The 17,962-nt window shown below is 44.2% G+C and overlaps 1 protein-coding gene across 1 annotated transcript in view; it reads left to right on the top strand.

Moving 5' to 3' along the window:
- Window positions 1-17,962, top strand: part of LOC116504622 (laminin subunit beta-4-like) — a 106,478-nt gene that overhangs the window by 85,101 nt on the left and 3,415 nt on the right. The window contains exons 28-33 of the mRNA XM_032211766.1: window positions 82-323; window positions 1,648-1,851; window positions 4,197-4,341; window positions 5,218-5,425; window positions 7,479-7,620; window positions 15,200-15,376. Coding sequence (XP_032067657.1) covers window positions 82-323; window positions 1,648-1,851; window positions 4,197-4,341; window positions 5,218-5,425; window positions 7,479-7,620; window positions 15,200-15,376 — 1,118 coding nt within the window. The remainder of the gene's footprint in view (window positions 1-81; window positions 324-1,647; window positions 1,852-4,196; window positions 4,342-5,217; window positions 5,426-7,478; window positions 7,621-15,199; window positions 15,377-17,962) is intronic.

Genomic DNA, 17,962 nt, shown 5'->3' with positions numbered 1-17,962 from the left:
AGTTGCCATGTTACATAAAAGGAGCATCCATACAAGTCATGTTCCTTTCTCGATTAAATCCTGTTTTTCCTCTGCCGGCAGAATCTTTCCGTAGCATCGTGGAGTACTTCCAGCAGTCAGAACAGGCCCTGAGGCAGGCCAACACCTCCGTTAGAGGGCGTCAAAGTCCCGTGGTCCAAGCCAAACATACCCGGCTGGCCACGGTGGAGCTGTTGAGACAAAGAGGAGAGGCTTTTCGCAAGGGAGCAGCTGCTCACCAAAAGGCTCTGAATACTATCCAACGAAAAGTTGATGCCCTCAGCCTGAACAGGATCAACCAGAAAGTAAGTTCCATAAGAGGGAAGGAATAGCAATTGGAGAAGCCAAGAGGAGTTTGCTGGAGATGAAATGGTAGCCCTACCCAAACTGCCCTCTGGTTAGACTACATATGGACCAAAGTGCCAAATCTGCAAGTTTGCCAGTTCTAAAAAGTTTCCCTCCCCCCCCCCCTTCTTGATGTTTGCAAGCCAGCCAGGTTTACTAGGTTGAATTTGAGAACTTTTCTGTAAGAATGGTCACCTAAACGTATATGTTTTTGGTGCGTATGCTTCCAAACACACACATTTTTTCTTTGCTATGGTGTCTAATACACACAATTTTTAAAATATTCCCCGTCAGGCCACGAGAATCAAGAATGGCATATGGAATACCAGATTTTTCAGAGTATAAAATGCACCGGAGTATAAGACGCACCAAGGTTTTGAAGAGGCAAATTAAACAAAAGTTTTTGCACTCTGCAGACCTCCCAAAAATGGCCCGTTTTTCTTGTTGTTTTTTTTTAAAGGGTATGAATAGCCTTTAGGAGGCTTGTAAAGTGCTCGGGGGGGGGGGGGGAGCAAAGAGGCCCAAAAAAGGGCATGCATAGCCTTTAGGAGCCTTGCTGAGTAGTCCTGAGGGCTGAGGGGGAGGGTGTAAATTGAGCAAAAAACAGCTCCTAAAGGCTATGCACAGCCATTTTGGTGAAGGGGTGGGGTTTCAGGAGGCAAAAAATGCTGTCTTCAGTGTATAAGACGCACCCAGATTTTCACCCTCTTTTTTGAAGGAAAAAGGTGTGTCTTATACTCCGAAAAATACGGTAACTTCTGAGTAGTTTCCTTTATTGTTCTTCACCTATAGACAGAATCTTGCCAGACTAAAGCAACTATCTACATAACTACAGCTACATTTAACTATGTTATAATCTTGGGAACTGCTAGTTTTAACTCTCTTCCTGCTGAGCAAACTTTCCAAGCTCTGTTCCTCTTTGCCCTCTGGAAAGCAATCCCTTCCCCCTGGGAATTCATATTACATTCCACCACATCCCTTAATGCAATAGATGTTTATACATGGCAATTTGTATTTTGTTGATATTTTTCCCTTGTGTGTTATTTTTAATAGAAATCACATTGCAGAATTTGGAAAAAATGCCGATGTCAAAGTTAGGTTTATGCATATTGATTAAACAAACAAATAAAAAATAGACAAGTTAGCAGTCAAATGCATATTGAATTCATTTCCCTTTCCTGCTCCTTGTTCCCGAGTCTGGCATTTTCATTCTTGGTCTATTGATGAGGTCCAGAGGTCATCAATGATCTCTTTTTGCTGGATAACCTTTGTCTGTTGTCCTAGATCTGCGGAGGTTTTGGAGACGAGGCCTGTGAAGACGCTCCTTGTGGAGGAGCTTCCTGTAAGGACACTTCAGGCCAAAGGCACTGTGGAGGCCCTAATTGTACTGGAGCTCTTCCTGTGTCCATCAAGGCCCTACATTCGGCCCAGAACATCTCCCAGCAGCTGGAGACCACAGCAAGTCAGCTGGTCACCATGGTTAATAAGGTACAATGCCAGGCTGACTGTATGGAAGCATCCCATGATGAGATACTGTTAATTTGTAGAAAAACATTTCTTAGTTGATTTAACGTATGTATATATGTACGTACTTTTGTCAGCTGTAAGGAACCAGGATGACATAGGGAGCTGATCAGAATGGTGTGCATATTTCTACTTGCCCATTGATAGGAATCTTGCCAGACTAATTTTATTTATTTATTTATTTATTTATTTATTTATTAAACATGTTTGCCTCCCATGTCACCATGAGGTGATCCTGCAGTAGCTAAGTCACTAACCTGGTTGTTAATGAATCTCGTGACCCGACAAAAGGGCAAATGTCAAAACCGAGCCCGATTAAACCCTGTCGCTAAAACCGCGACGTCATCAACGTGGCGACAACAGCGCGGAGACAACAGCGCGGAGACAGAAGGACGCTTTACAATAGCGCGTCGACAGAAAGCCGATTTAACTTAAGGTAAGGGTTAGGGTTAGGGTTAGGGTTAGGGTTAGGGTTAGGGTTAGGGTTAGGTTTAGGTTTAGGGTTAGGTTAAGGGTTAGGTTTAGGATTAGGGTTAGGTTAAGGGTTAGGGTTAAGGTTAGGTTTAGGTTTAGGGTTAGGTTAAGGGTTAGGTTTAGGGTTAGGTTTAGCGTTACGTTTAGCGTTACGTTTAGGGGTTAGGTTTAGAGTTAGGTTTAGTTTTACAGCGTGCTTCTTCTCCGCGCTGTGGTTGGTGCGATTCAGCGCTCATTTGTCGGAGCGCTTTAGAACACGCGGTTTTATCACTACGGTTTAGTCAGGCACGGTTTTGTCGTTTGCCCTTTTGTCGGTGAACCAATGAATCTGGCATTCCCATTGATGTTGCTTGTCAAAAGGTTGCAAAAGGTAATCACATGATCCCAGGATCAGAGTGTCAGAGTTCCAAATAGCATCCAAAATTAAATCAGAGTCCAAGGCAAAGTATTGCTCAAAGTTCCAATTTATTAAGAGAGCCATGTTGGCACATCTGGGAAAACCCAAATCTGAGCTTCCTGGTTTTCCCCACACAGTTGAAAGTTGAAGATCTTGCCCCCACACGCACAAGTCCATCACATGGTCCAATCTTCCACTGCCCTGCTGGCAGTTCCACCCATCCAGTTCCGGTCAGGTGCAGAGATGTAGAGAACAAAAGATGACCTTGGGCTTCAAATGAAATTTTTATTTTGACAACATCACATTCTACTCCTTACTATTCCCCCTCTCAATTCCCCACTAATGAAACATCATAGCAGAGTAGAATATTAGTATGGCAGGCTAAAGATCCCAAAAGGAACCGCCTGCAGGCCTGACACAGAGGTGGGTTCCTACCAGTTCCGACTGGTTTGGCCAAGTAGGTAGTAACATGGCCTGTCATACCCCTGAACCGGTTCTATCGGCGGCGCTGTAAATGCTGCCATCTTGCTGCCATCATTTTTTCAATAACTGTGTATGTGCGCATAGTACGCATCAAGTGCACGTGGGGCACATCCTTGAGAGAACCGGCAGTGGCAGCAGACGGAACCCACCCCTGCCCAGGATGCTGCAATGGTCATAAGTATGAACCAGTTGCCTTGTGTCTGAATTTTGATCACATGCGCATGGGGATGCTGCAAAGGTCGTAACTGTGGAAAATGGTCATCAGTTACATTTTTCAGTGCCGTTGTAACTTTGAACGGTCACTAAATGAACTGTTGTAAGTCGAGGGCTACCTGTAAATAAACATTCTTCCTTAAAAGTCAGGGTATTGTTCCTCTTGTGAACAGTTCCAATGTGTATCCACAAAACTGTCAAAAAACTCAAAGTACAATAAACGGCATAGGTTGAATTGAAAAAAGAATCAAGATAATATTTACCGCTGTTCAAACAAAGTCCCTCCTACATGCATTATATCAGGGATGTCAAACTCGATTTCATTGAGGTTGTGTTTGACATTGGGGGCTGGGGTAGGCGTGGCTATGGTGGGCGTGGTCAGCTTGACATCACTCGGGTCGAGGGCGCCTGTAGTGGCTCAAATGCTCTCCCAGCAAAAATGGGCTTCTGAGCTTCGTTTTTGGCTGTGACGGCCTCCTGCAACCCTCTGCCAGCAAAAAACGGAGCTTCGGAGGTCCGCATGCATTCCTCGTGAGCTCTGTTTTCACTGGCAGAGGTATTACGGGCTGGTCCTTCGCCGTTTCCAGGGCAGCCCTGCAGGCCAGATCTAAGCACCCCATGGACCACATCTGGCCCACTGGCCTTGAGTTTGACACCCCTGCATTACATGGTTACGGCATCATTTTTTTGATACCTCTACTAGATGCCCCTGAGAAATGCTATGCTGAAGCTTCCATTCTAGGTGCAAGAAGTCCAGAACCTGGCACGGGATGCCAGGAACCACGCTCAGGACATCTTGGACCACGCTCAAGGAGCACGGAACCAGGTGGAGAAATCCACAGCCAAGCTGAGAGAATTCATCCAGAAGATAAAAGACTTCCTAGCAGGTATCAGAGCATTGCTCACACCAAACCTGAGATAAAGCATGTCGAAAAGTAAATGTATCCTCCTGCTGCCTTAATAAAATATAAAGCCTACCTTCGTAGAATCATAGGGTTGGAAGAAATATTGGAGATCTTCTAATCTGTTCCCCAGCCCAGGGCAGGAATCCTCATGCTCTCCCCAGACACATGGTTATCCAACCTTCCATTCCCCACTATCCAGTCAGAGCTGAAGAAGCTTCTTGGATGAGAAGCGAAACGTCTTCAAAAGAAAAAGATCCAGAAAGTCCAGTTGCCTCCTGAAAAAGCACTTTTGGGACAACCATGACCTGGATGACTGAGAATCTCTACAGACTTTTAGCTATCCAACCGTTACTTGAAAACTTCCAGTGATGAAGCTCTCATGATTGCAGGGAGTCTCACCCTCCAGAAATGCCTCTTTATTTTGAGTTCGGGTCTCCCTCTGTAAAGCTTCCACCCATTCTTGCCCTATGCAGGAAGGAAAATATGGGTGTTAGTAATGGAAGTGTGTTCTGACAATGTTCATATTCAGTGGTGGTATTCAGCCAGTTCAGACTAGTTCAAACAAATCGATAGTGGCTACCTGTGCCCAGCCGCCCACCCACCCCGGCGCTATGCCGTCCTATTTAGCCACGTTTTCTAAGCCATGTGCAGACATGCAAGCCGCGCGTGCAAGCAAAGTGCATGCGTGGAAGCCTACGCGCATGCGAAGAAGCTCACATGCGCATGCACGGCGAACCAGTGGTAAAATTATGTGAAACCCACCTCTGTTCATATTGTAATAATTGGTTTGGAGGGGCAGGGGTGAGGCTGGTGACTGGTGACTAGATGAGCATCAAAGGCCTGTGCTTGTCTCCCTAGAGGAAGGTGCCGATCCAGAGAGCATTGAGCTGGTGGCTCAGCGGGTCCTGAACATTCCCCAGCCCATCAGCCAAAGTGAGATCGACAGTCTGATTAAGGAGATCTGGGACAGAATCGGCCAGCTTAACAGAGTGGACGTTATCCTCAACTGTACAGTGCAAAACCTAACTCTTGCTAGGGATTTGCTGACAAAAGCAGAACAGGCCAGGTAAGTGTCTCTGGCAGGAACAAAACCAAACCACTTTATTAATTATTATTGTTTTCGGTAAAGAAATAACCATGTCACATATTTTGCAGGATTGGGTCATTTAACCAGGATCTAAGCTTAAGAGCCAATGAGAGGATGTGACCTTGGGTAGGATGGGTCCCTCTCATCTTTTATTATCCTCTTCTGAAGTTCAAAGGTTGACACTGGACCAAACTGCACACGTTGTGGTTCACTATGTTGTGAGGATGCAGCCCTCATTTTAGCATATTGCAGGGGGTGTCAAACTCAAGGCCCACAGTTGATATGTTAGTAACACAGTTGTTAAAGTGAATCTGGCTTCCTGGTTGACTTTGCTCGCGAGAAGGTTGCAAAAGGGGATCACATGATCTCGGGACACAGCAACGGTCATAAGTATGAACCCGTTACCAAGCGTCTGAATTTTGATCACATGATCGTGGGGATGCTGCGTAGGTCATAACTGTGAAAAAGAGTCATAAGTCATATTTTTCAGTGCCGTTGTAATTTTGGTCACTCAATAAACTTGTGAGTTGAGGACCACCGGTAGGTATCTCTGTAATACCCACCTTCCTGCCCATGCTCTCTAGTGGTCCCCGCTGGTCTTCCTGCATTCAGTACCACATGCCTGCTATCCTCACTAGCTGGCACACACTAAGTCGTGCCCACCCCTGGCCCCCACCGGCCAACTCACATTCATTTGCACTCCCCAGAGCTCCTCACCCTCTGGCCTGCTTGCCTAGGACTCTGGTCACGTAGTGTTTTCTCTTAACAAGCGGCATGGTTTTTGGTTATGATAGCAGCCGGGACTGTTGGGATTGCTCTTGCCTAAAATGACGTGGTTACATGTCATCATCGTGGTTTATAACTGCATTGCTTAGCAACAGAAATTCCACTCCAGATGGCCATCATAACCTGAGGACTACCTTTAGTTTCTTTTTTTCCCCAATAATTTTTATTAAATGTTTTGATCTTTAAAAACAATAGGAAAGACACAGCAAAGAAAAAAAACACAATAAGACAAAACAAAACACAGAACATACATAACGATATACAGTAATTTTACAGCTTTCTATATCGGTTTTCCTTCTTAGCTTTTATCATTCTCCCTTCTGCGTTGCCTTCCTCTCCCTGTAACCTTTAAAAGTTGTTACTTTTAAAGCCCTACATGGTATCGGACCTGGGTACTTGAGAGACCGCCTCCTACCAATTACCTCCCTGCGACCAATTAGATCCCACAGATTAGGCTTCCTCCGGATTCCATCAGCTAGCCAGTGTCGACTGTCGACCACCCGGAGGAGGGCCTTCTCTGTGGCTGCTCCGGCCCTCTGGAACGAGCTCCCCGTGGAGATTCGGACCCTCACCACCCTTCAGGCTTTCCGCACAGCCGTCAAGACCTGGCTGTTCCGGCAGGCCTGGGGCTGAGAGTTTCCAGCTCCACTCAAACTGTTGCGGCTGTTGAGATGTTTTTAATTTGTCTTTGTACTTGTTGTTGTCTTGTTTTGTCTTTTGTATTGCCCCCTTTCCCTATTGGTTTGTCAGCCGCCCTGAGTCCCTTTGGGAATAGGGCGGCATACAAGTTTAATAAACCTAACCTAACCTAACCTAACCTTGTCCTATAAAGTAACAAACGTAATATTAACACATATAATAGTATTCATTATTTATATCCCCGTATATTTGCATTCTCTATTTTCTGTCTTGGCTTCCGTTTTCTAGCCACTTGCACATTTTATTCCATACTTTATAGAAGTCCGATTCTTCTCTTTCTTTTAGTTCTATTGTCATTTCATCCATTTCTTTGCATTCGAGTATTTTCCTGATTGTAGTTTCATCTGAGAGTGTATTGATTTTTTTTCCAGTTTTGTGCGAAGGCAATCCTGGTGCAGTGAGTATGTGTATGATTATGTATTGAGATTGTTTGTCCATTTTTTGATCCAGTAGAGGAAGTACCTGTAGTTTCATCCCCAAAGCTTCATCTGCAATAACCGTTATCTTGGTGAAATGCGATGAAGTTCTTTGGTTTTGTTGCCCACAGGGAAAAAGCAGAAGGTGTACAGGAAACGGTGGCGGAAACCTCTGGAGCACTGGACAGCGCCAAAAACAAAGTGAAGGCAGCCAAGGAAGCTCTGAAAAAGACAAAGGAAGCCATCCAGAGTGTGGAAGGCAAAGTCAAACAGGTGAAGTGCAGAAGGTTGTAATTTTTGGAAGGAAGGGAGTTGTGATTTAATCAAGACCCTGGATAGCTTTTCAGATATTCTGTGGTGGTGCAGTGGTCAGAGTGCGGTACTGCAGCCTACCTCTGCTGACTGTCGGCTGCCTGCAAATTGGCACATCGACTCTCACCAGGTTCAAGGTTGACTCAGCCTTCCATCCTTCCGAGGTGGGTAAAATGAGGACCCAGATTGTTGGGGGCCATAGGCTGACTTTATAAACAGCTTAGAGAGGGCTGTAAAAGCTCTATGAAGCGGTATATAAGTCTAAGGGCTATTTCAGTGGACAGCTCCAAGTATTTTCTGTACCCGGCCTTTCATTCTGCCCCTCCGTGATTCTGCAGGTAAGACTCAAACTCAGTCCCTCCTGTTTTCAGGGATGCATGCCATTTCCTTGTCAACAAAGTAGCTGCTGCCTTCTCTTGGGTCTTGTATTTGTACTCCCAGATTAATTTATAGCCATCTCCCATCCAGGGATTAATCAGATGCAAAGCACTTTTGGACTCTAGTTCAGTGGTGATAAGTGTGTTCTGACCTAGGCTTCCTTAACAAGCAATGAAGCAGAGCCTTGGTCCCGGCAAAACCGCTTTTATTTACACGACTGTGAATTCCTTTCATTCACAGTTAGCAAGGCTTGGCAAACAATCTTTCAGAGGAATATTTATCAACACGAACCTTATCTCGCTTGACGAGCTGCCAGATAACTAGTTTCCAAATGCAGGACAAGACAAAACTTGGCACAGAGTCTCTTATAGTCACAAACAGAACTTTCCACTCTTGAAACGACTGAAGGAATGAATTGTTTCCTGCAAAAACCCCTCCACATTTGCTTCGCTTTTGTTTCCTATGGGAGGGGCCAATCGCCTCCGAGGTGTGGCTTTACTCCCAAGTCGACTCTGCTTCCTTAGTTGTTCTTGTCTTCTGGCAATTCTGCGCATGCACTCACTGGGAACAGGCTCCAGCTGTGCCTCTGCCTTACTGCTCTCTGGCTCCCTCTATGCCTCCGACACAGAGCCCTCGTCTGAGCTTTCCTCAGCCCCCAGGAATGGCCGGTGTTCCCCCCCAACCTCCTCCTCACTGTCCAACTCTGCTGCCAGCTCTACTGGCCGCCGGCTGGTCACAACAAAGTGAAACCTTTGAGAAACATGAAAGACAGGTTACAATGTCCCGGAAAAACTCTTATTTAAGTGTTCTCTAGGAGTTGAAAACAACTTGATGGCCACGTAATGAATGAATCAATCCCTTTTTTTTTCCGCTTTTCAGCATCACCCAAGACTGGCATTTAAGGAAATGTTCTTTAATGTCACCCCAAAGCTGAAAATGTAATGGCTATTTCCTAAGAGCAAAACCTCTTTAACGCAGATAGTGCTTGACTTATGACCACAATTGAGCCACCCCAAAATTTTTGTGGTTAAATCAGACATTTGTTTCGCCCCATTTTATGACCTTTCTTGCCACAGTTGTCAAGTGAATCACTGCAGTTGATAAGTTAGTAACATGGTTGTTAAGTGAATCCGGCTTCCCCTTTGACTTTGCTCGTCAGAGGGTTGCAAAATGTGATCACGTGACCTTGGTACGCTGAAACCGTTATAAATGTGAGTCAGTCGCCAGGTGTCTGAATTTTGATCACATGATCATGGGGATGCTTCAAAGTGTGAAAAGTCACTTATTTTCATTTTTGTTGTAGCTTTGAACGGTCACTCAGTGAACTGTTGTGAGGATTACCTGTATTAAGCCAGTGGATTATGATTCTATGAAGTTTTAATTAACATTTATATTGTCAGGTTCCAAGTAATGCATCCATCACAAATTGAACTCCGAGGCATTCTGTTTTCTCAACGTACAAATGTAATTAGATACACCATATTTAGATACACCAAAAGGGACGCAGTGGCTCAGTGGCTAAGACTCTGAGCTTGACGATCAGAAAGGTCGGCAGTTCAGCAGTCCGAATCCCTAGCGCCGCATAATGGAGTGAACCCCCATTACTTGTCCCAGCTTCTGCCAACCTAACAGTTCGAAAGCATGTTAAAAATGCAAATAGAAAAATAGGAACTACCTTTGGTGGGAAGGTAACAGCGTTCCATGCACCTTCGGCGTTTAGTCATGCCGGCCACATGACCACGGAGACATCTTGGCACAGCGCTGGCTCTTTGGTTTTGAAACGGAGATGAACACCGCCCCCTAGAGTCGGGAATTACTAGCACACATGTGCAAGGGGAACCTTTACCTTATTGGCAGTACTGGCTTTTCACCAGTTAGGGAACCATGACATATATACCTAATAGCAGTATTCCTCAACCTTGGCCACTTGAAGATGAGTGGATTCCAACTCCCAGAATTCCCCAGCCAGCACACATCTTAAGCTTATCAGAGTTGGGGAACAGTGCCTAGTAGTACCAAGCTCATTGAAGGAGTTACACTTCCCTCTCTTAAGTATCCGTTGTTGTTTGTAAGTTCACTTCACCATATATCAGCACCCTTTTCAAAGGCCTCTGGTTAATGCATTAAATATAGCTTATCTCACCTCCACAGTATCCCTGCTTTATCTGGCTCTTCTAGTCCATTTTTAAATGATCTTGGCATCAGTCTACATACCGAATGTCCACCAATCTAGCCTTAGCCTGAATCGAATATGTATTGTACATGCCCCCAACATTATGGGGTGACAGTTAATACATGGTAGAGGTATTTGCAATACCAAATTCGTAATGCTAAAATGTCATATACACACAAACATAAATATAAATTTAGGCCATTATGGTGCCGCCAGACAGTTACTTCTACTACAAAATCCTATCATGGCTACTATGAAATGGTCCCAGTAATCCATACTCTCTATCAGTATAATCTGTCAAATATATATATACCGATTTTGCCAGTTTATTTTTATGAAATAATTAAAATAAGCAAAATGGTATTGCACTAACTAAAACTTCAGACTGAGGGGTTGTTTATGAGATGGAAATGAGATGGTTACTTTTCTGATTATGGAAGATTTTTAAAAAATTCTCTGACACCTTATTATTCTTAAACACCAGAAGGCAGATTTAGCAGAAAAATAGATACAGGTAATCCTTGACTAGTGACTGTTCCAAGTTACGACGGGACCACCTTGGGGCTACTTAACAGCCAGATTTGAAGTTCTGATGGTTGCCCTCATCATCATCACATGATCAAAATTTCAGGCCCTTGGGCAACATGGTCACTTTTATAGTCATTTGCAGCCTCCCACAATCATGTGACTGGATTTTAGGATGGTTTTGCAGAACATTGACAGTTAGATCTGTTTGGCAAAGCTGTGACCCCTGCAAAAAAAGGTCATAGAATTATTTTATGACCAACAGGATTTAGGACTGTAATTCTGGCCTCAAAGACTATAGAGCAGTGATAGGGAACCTTTTTGGCACTGAGTGCCCAAACTGGAATGTGCGTGTGAGCCCCGGAAACTTGAAGACCAGCTGGGCAGTGTGCATGCACTTGCCAGCTACCTGGTCTTCTCGTGTCCGGCACGCGTGTGATTGCATACACATGCTGGAGCCCTGGAAACTTGAAGACCAGCTGGCCAGCACACACATGCACACCGCCCAGCTGGTCTTTGGCTGTTTGGCGCTCCGGCACGGACATGTGCACGCCAGACACCAGAAGAGTAGCTGGCGATGGCGCACATGCCCACAGAGAGGGCTCTGTGTGCCACCTCTGCAGTGATGGGTTTCAAAATTTTTAGAACCTCTTCTGTAGGTGTGGCCTGCTTTGTGGGAGTGGCTTGCTGGCCATGTGACCAGGTGGGAGTGGCTTGACAGTCATGTGGCTGGGTGGGTGTGGCCAACTTTTAAAATGTGGTGAAACTCACTTAGCAATGCTCTTGCTTAGCAACCAAAATGTTGGCTCAGAAACTGGCATTGAAGTGTGCAAGTCTTAAAGCTGTCAAGTTACAAGACCCTTGCACCCCTAAACCTTTAGAAAAAAAAAACCCCAGGGGTGTTCAAACTTGACAGCTTTAAGACTTGTGGACTTCAACTCCCAGAATTCCTCCTCTCACTCTTCATCTTGATGATGTGCGGACGGGCGGGGGGAGGGAGCTGGAACTGGTTCTAAACAGCACTGTAGATTTGTGTAACCTCTTCTATAGAAGAGATTAGAACTGGCAGGAACCCACCTCTGCACCTCTGGCATGCGTGCCATACGTTCTCCATCACGGCTATAGAGATTCTCAGTCATCCAGGTCATGGTTGTCCCAAAGGTGTTTTTTTTCAGGAGGCAACTGGACTTTCTTGTTTTTTCTTTTGAAAACATTTCGCTTCTCATTTAAGAAGCTTCAGCTCTGACAGCCAGTGGGGAATAGAAGGATTTATATTCTTTGCAGACAGCTGGTCATCTGCATCTTTTTGGACTGTTGCTGAAGTACAGTCAACAACAGTCTAAAAGGTTTATCTGTGTCCTCAGGGTGACCTGAGCAGTGCTCCTGGTTCCTGTAATCTGCCATTTTTTATCTCTGGAAATCCATTCCTACTCCCACACCATTCAAAGGGCGTTCGTCCCAAATTGTATAGCTAAAAGTCTGTAGAGAATCTCAGTCATCCAGGTCATGGTGAGAAGCGAAATTTCTTCAAAAGAAAAAAACAAGAAAGTCCAGTTGCCTCCTGAAAAAGCACCTTTGGGACAATTCTGCCCTCAATGACGTTTGTAAGTCAAGGAGTATCTGTGCATCCTTTGCAACTCATTTCATTGCCCTATATATTATACAGTATCTTTCTCTAATTTGTTGCATCACTCATTTTCTTCTGTTCAATTTTTCTTATCTACAACTTTATCCTTCCAGCAAGCATTCTTTTTCATAGTTCATATTAATGTCATTCTACAAACTCTCTGTCATCTGCAGCTTAATTCTTATCATTCTGTTCCACGTAACTTCCAAATCCCCTTTCCTTACACTCATTTTCTATTAATCCTGGCTCCTCCTGTATTAGGAGATTAGTCTATCTTCTAATGCTGCTTCATGCTAGGCTCATGCTTTCTCTTGCAGTTAGTATACTTTTTTTTTCTTTCCCTTCCTTCCTTCCAAGATGATTTTTCTCTGATCCCCTCGTGACGTCCCACATTCAGACCTTCTTACTATACTTGGACTTTCAGTAATTCTTTCAAGGCTTTCATCATAGACAATCAAATCAATCAGGGTTTTTTTATGCTTGCACATGAATAGATTGATGGTTAAAGCCTTCTTGGCTATTCTAAAGAAACAATTAATTATGAAATGTATTTGAATATAAGTAACTCGGGTTGGTAGTTGGGCTGTTGAGCTGAGCTCCAAGCTTGGCAATTTGGTTGCAAGTATTTCATCGCTATTAGAGGAGACATCGTCAGTGCACTGGATGGACAAGCACAATTCAAAGCGCACTGACGATGTCTCCTTTTTTAAAAAAATATTTTTTTTATTTTTTATTTTCAAAACAAACATAACACATAAAACCTTCTTTCTTTACATACTGTAGAAAGTGTATCAGTTGGTTACAAAAGACTTTCGTGCATCTCTTCCACCGTCATCAAGTATAGTTCATATTAACTCAAGTATTTTAACTCCAATGTTTATATATGTTACCATCATCATACCTCCAGTTTTATTTGCCTATCATTGTTTAAACGTCCTTCATCATCAAATATACCAACATTTCATACATAACCACATACTGGCCTTTCATTTACTATTTCTAAAATCCTCCAATAGTACTGAGTCCTTATGTCCTATTCTAGCTAAACATCCATAATATTTAGTAACAAAATTTTCCAATCCTCCTTTTCAAAACACTGTTTACAATTTACATCCAGTTTACTTATGATGTACCCATACCTATATATAAACTATTTATCATCCCTTTATTTGACTATATCCTATATCATAACATTTCCCCCCTAATGGTCAAAACTTGACTCTATCTAATTTACTTCTTTTTTTTTATTGACCTTAATATATAATCCAAAAGGTTTTCTAATCTTCCCTTCATGGGTATCATTCAATATTCATATCCAATTATTGCATATCATAACACCAAACATTGTATACATTATTATCATTATCAATTTTTTATTTAACTATACCTATTATCACTAAATTTCACTAAGTTTAACTAGTTTTAAATTATACTCTTCCATCTATCAACCTGTATCTTTCCATTGACAAAACAGTCTCATGTCTTCTGCCATTTGTGGTATTAATCTTCTAAACATCTTCTTGATCAGCTTTGTATGATGATGTCTCCTTGAATGGTGTTGAAATGTTTGCAACCAAATTGCGAAGCTTGGAGCTCAGCCCAACAGCCCAACATATAATTATTTCTAAACCACAGTTGCCAGACTATTCATTTGTAGGTTTCTGAACAACTGAATCACTTTTTCTGCGGTCTCACATCTCATCTATGCCTATGAAATCTAATGAAATCCTTTTTTTCTATAGGATCACATTGATTTAAAATGCTGTGTATGTTCTCCCAAAGTCACGTTTGTTTTTTCTATTATTCATTATTCAATGTACTGCAGCTATTATCAACCTACGAATTCTGACTTCCCTATATAACCCAGTTGACTAATTAATATTTTCTGACATACATTTGGATATAACTTTCAGCTCCTACAGGTAGTCCATAAGCAGTCCCTATGACTGCTCACTTAGCAACCATTTAAAGAAACGATTGACCTCCCTCCCCAAAAAGGCAGGACACAAATAAAATGGACTTAAAGTCAATTTTAGGGACTTTCTTGGGATAATGAAGAAAAACATTTGGGAAGCATCCCAAAGGTGCTTTTTCAGGAGGCAACTGGACTGTCGTGTGTGTGTGTGTGTGTGTGTGTGTGTGTGTGTGTGTGTGTGTGTGTGTTTTTTTTGCTTCTCATCATCCAAGAAGCTTATTCAGCTCTGACAGGATAGTGGGGAATGGAAGGATTTATACTCCTTGATCACAGCTGGTCATTTGCATCCTTTTTAGAGGGTCGTTGAAACCCTTGGAGGTTTATTTGTGTCCTCAGGGTCACCTACGTGGTGCTCTTGGTTCCTGTACTCTGCCATTTTTTTCTCTCTGGAAATCCATTCCTACTTCCACACCATTCAAAGGGTGTTCATCCTGAATTGTATAGCTAAAAGTCTATAGAGATTCTCAGTCATCCAGGTCATGGTTCTCCCGTGGTGCTTTTTCTGGAGGCAACTGGACTTTCTTATTTTTCCTTTGAAGACATTTCACTTCTCTTCCAAGAAGCTTCTTCAGCTCTTCTTGGATGAGAAGCAAAACGTCTTCAAAGAAAAACCGGAAAGTTCTTTTGCCTGTTGAAAAAGCATCTTTGGGACAACCATGACCTGAATGACCAAGAATCTCCATAGACATTTGGGAAACATTATTTTACTGTATTAACTTTTGATTAATTGCAATCTTTGTGTGTCAGAGATATAATGGAGGAGTCCCAATTCCAAAACTCATTTTTGCGTGGATGTGCCCTGAATGTGGATGTAACCTTTCTCAAAAGTCAACCATGCTTTGTGATTTTCTTTTCTTCTTAGGCTGTGAGCCAGCTTGAAACACTCCTCAACAAGGAACTGCGACTGGAACGGCGTCTGAAAGACTTGGCTCAGGATGTGGCCACCTTACAAAAGAAGTCCCAGGACAATCAGCGCCAGGCTCAGCAGGCCACGGGAAAAGCTGAGCGTGCCACTAACATAGCTCTCCGGCTTAAAAATGTGAGAGACCCATTGGCGTCATTGCTTTCATGACAGGCAACTGTTTTCCATGCTGGGAGTAACGAATTGTGGATTCACACTCTAGCGCAGTGATTCTCAACCTTGGAAACTTTTAAGATGTGTGGACTTCAGCTCCCAGAATTCATGCTGGCTGGGGAATTGTGGGAGTTGAAGTCCACGTATCCTACAGCTGCCAAGGTTGAAAAACAGAAGACTTCCAGAACTGCTCCTTGACATGTTTTCCCCGCCTTGTTGTATCTTCTTCTTGGTAATGGCCTCTGCCTTCATCTCCTCTTTGGGATTTCCTATATTTCTCCCTCCTTTGTTGTCTTTCTGCACAGGGTTATGTGCAGACTGCCCCCCCCCCCACACAAATGCATGTGCAACCCCTGTTTTTCACCCTCCCCAGAAGGGTTGGGTTCCTGCCAGTTCTAACCTCTTCTATAGAAGAGATTCCACAAATCTACCATGTTGTTTAGAACCGGTTCCAGTTCCCTCCCCCCGGAAGGTCTGGAGGGTGGTGAGGGTACGAAGCTCCACGGGGAGATCGTTCCATTGGGTCGGGGCTACCACCGAGAAGGCTCTCCTCCGCGTGGTGGCCAGTCGGCATTGGCCAGCGGATGGAACTCGGAGGAGGCCTAAACGATGAGATCTAATGGGTCGTGTGGAGGTGATCAGCAGTAGGCGGTATCTCAAGTACCCAGATCCACTACCATGAAGGGCTTTATAGGTGGCAAGTAGTACCTTGAAGCGTATCCGGGGATCGACAGGTAGCCAGCGCAGCTCACGGAGGATAGGTGTTACGTGGGTGAAGCGAGGTGCACCCACGATCGCTCGCGCGGCTGCATTCTGGACTAGCTGAAGTCGCCGAATACTCCTCAAGGGCAGCCCCATGTAGAGCACATTGCAGTACTCCAGCCTAGAGGTCACAAGGGCCCGAGTGACTGTTGTGAGAGCCTCCCGGTTCAGGTAGGGGCGCAACTGGTGCACCAGGCGAACCTGGGCAAATGCCCCCCTGGTCACAGCTGACAAATGGTGTTCGAAAGTCAGCTGTGGGTCCAGGAGGACTCCCAAGTTGCGGACCCTGTCTGAGGGGTATAATGTTTGACCCCCCAGCCTGAGAGATGGAATATTTGCCAAATTGGCGGGAGGGAAACACAACAGCCACTCGGTCTTATCCGGGTTGAGCACAAGTTTGTTAGCCCTCATCCAGTCCCTAACAGCTTCAAGTCCCTGGTTCATCACGTCCACCGCTTCATTGAGTTGGCATGGGGCGGACAGATACAGCTGGGTATCGTCCGCATACTGGTGGTATTTTATCCCGTGCCGCCGAATGATCTCGCCCAGCGGTTTCATGTAGATGTTGAAAAGTAGGGGAGACAGGACCGAACCCTGCGGCACCCCATATGTTAGGGGCCTAGGGTTCGATCTCTGCCCCAACGTATTGCGTGAGGCTGCAAAAAGGGGATCCCACTGCAACTGTCATCAATGTGAGTCAGTTGTCCAGCATCCGAATGTAAATTACGTGACCTGCAATGGTCATAAGTATGAAACATGGGTCATGTCCCTTTTTTTCAGTCCCATTGTAATTTTGAATAGTCACCAGGCAAACTGTTGTAAGTCGAGGACTACCGTATTGTTGCCACAACCTCACAGTGCAGCTCTTACCCCTTACCTACTGTTGTGCATTGTCATCACTCAGCCGTGTGGCAGCATTCACATCGTGATATCACAGCACAAACATTATTTGGGCATCACCATGGTTAGGAATGGAGAGTGCCTGCAGGGCTTAAAGAAGGAGGTGTGCCCATTTTCTCTCTCATGAATCTTATTCTCAGGTTTGAAGAACAGTTATGAAAATGCTAATCAGTCCCTGATGAGAAAATAGCTAAATCTGCCTCTGAAAAACAACCCAAAAGGCAACAACATCATGAATTTGTGGCACATGATAAGGATTACCAAGGCCTGTTTGTATCAGTTTAGGGAACAGAAGCACGAGCTCACAATTCAATTAATCTCCGTGCGTGTATGTTAATTCTGCCAGATGTTACACACTGTTTGTATGCTTTACATCTGTTTATTAGAATATCTGGGAAATGGAGATCAGTAGGACTGCAGGAGAAATATTGGTCACTGCTACAAAATATCCCAAGTGCCAAAATTAAGGCCTGCAGGCAGAATAGAAACATGGCAAATGACAAGCTGTGATCAAGAGAAAAATGCAGAACAGCTGCTGACTTGGATAAATTGTGAGAGAGGCCACGGTTTCATTTGATCTGTCTTGAAGTTTGTAAATGGCTTGCAAAGTCCACTAACGGTTCTGAAGGTGGTATGGAAACCTAGATACTGTTCTTAATTTCTGGGACCTAATTTCTTCGTCTGCTTGGTTTGCTGGAAATAGACTAGCGGTTGGCTCAAAGGCAACCGCCTCACCATTCTTCACATATATTTACTCAGGGATTGTGTCAGGGTTCCTTGTCAGGGTTCCTTGTCACCTCAAGGCTGGATTATTGCAACATGCTCTACATGGGGCTACCCTTGAAAAGCGTTCAGAGACTGCAGTTAGTCCAGAATGCGGCCGCGCGA

Source organism: Thamnophis elegans, chromosome 2, assembly GCF_009769535.1.
Source record: "Thamnophis elegans isolate rThaEle1 chromosome 2, rThaEle1.pri, whole genome shotgun sequence".
Taxonomy (NCBI): domain Eukaryota; kingdom Metazoa; phylum Chordata; class Lepidosauria; order Squamata; family Colubridae; genus Thamnophis; species Thamnophis elegans.
The sequence above is the reverse complement of the archived record's forward strand: the minus strand, read 5'-3'. Positions and strand labels throughout refer to the sequence as shown.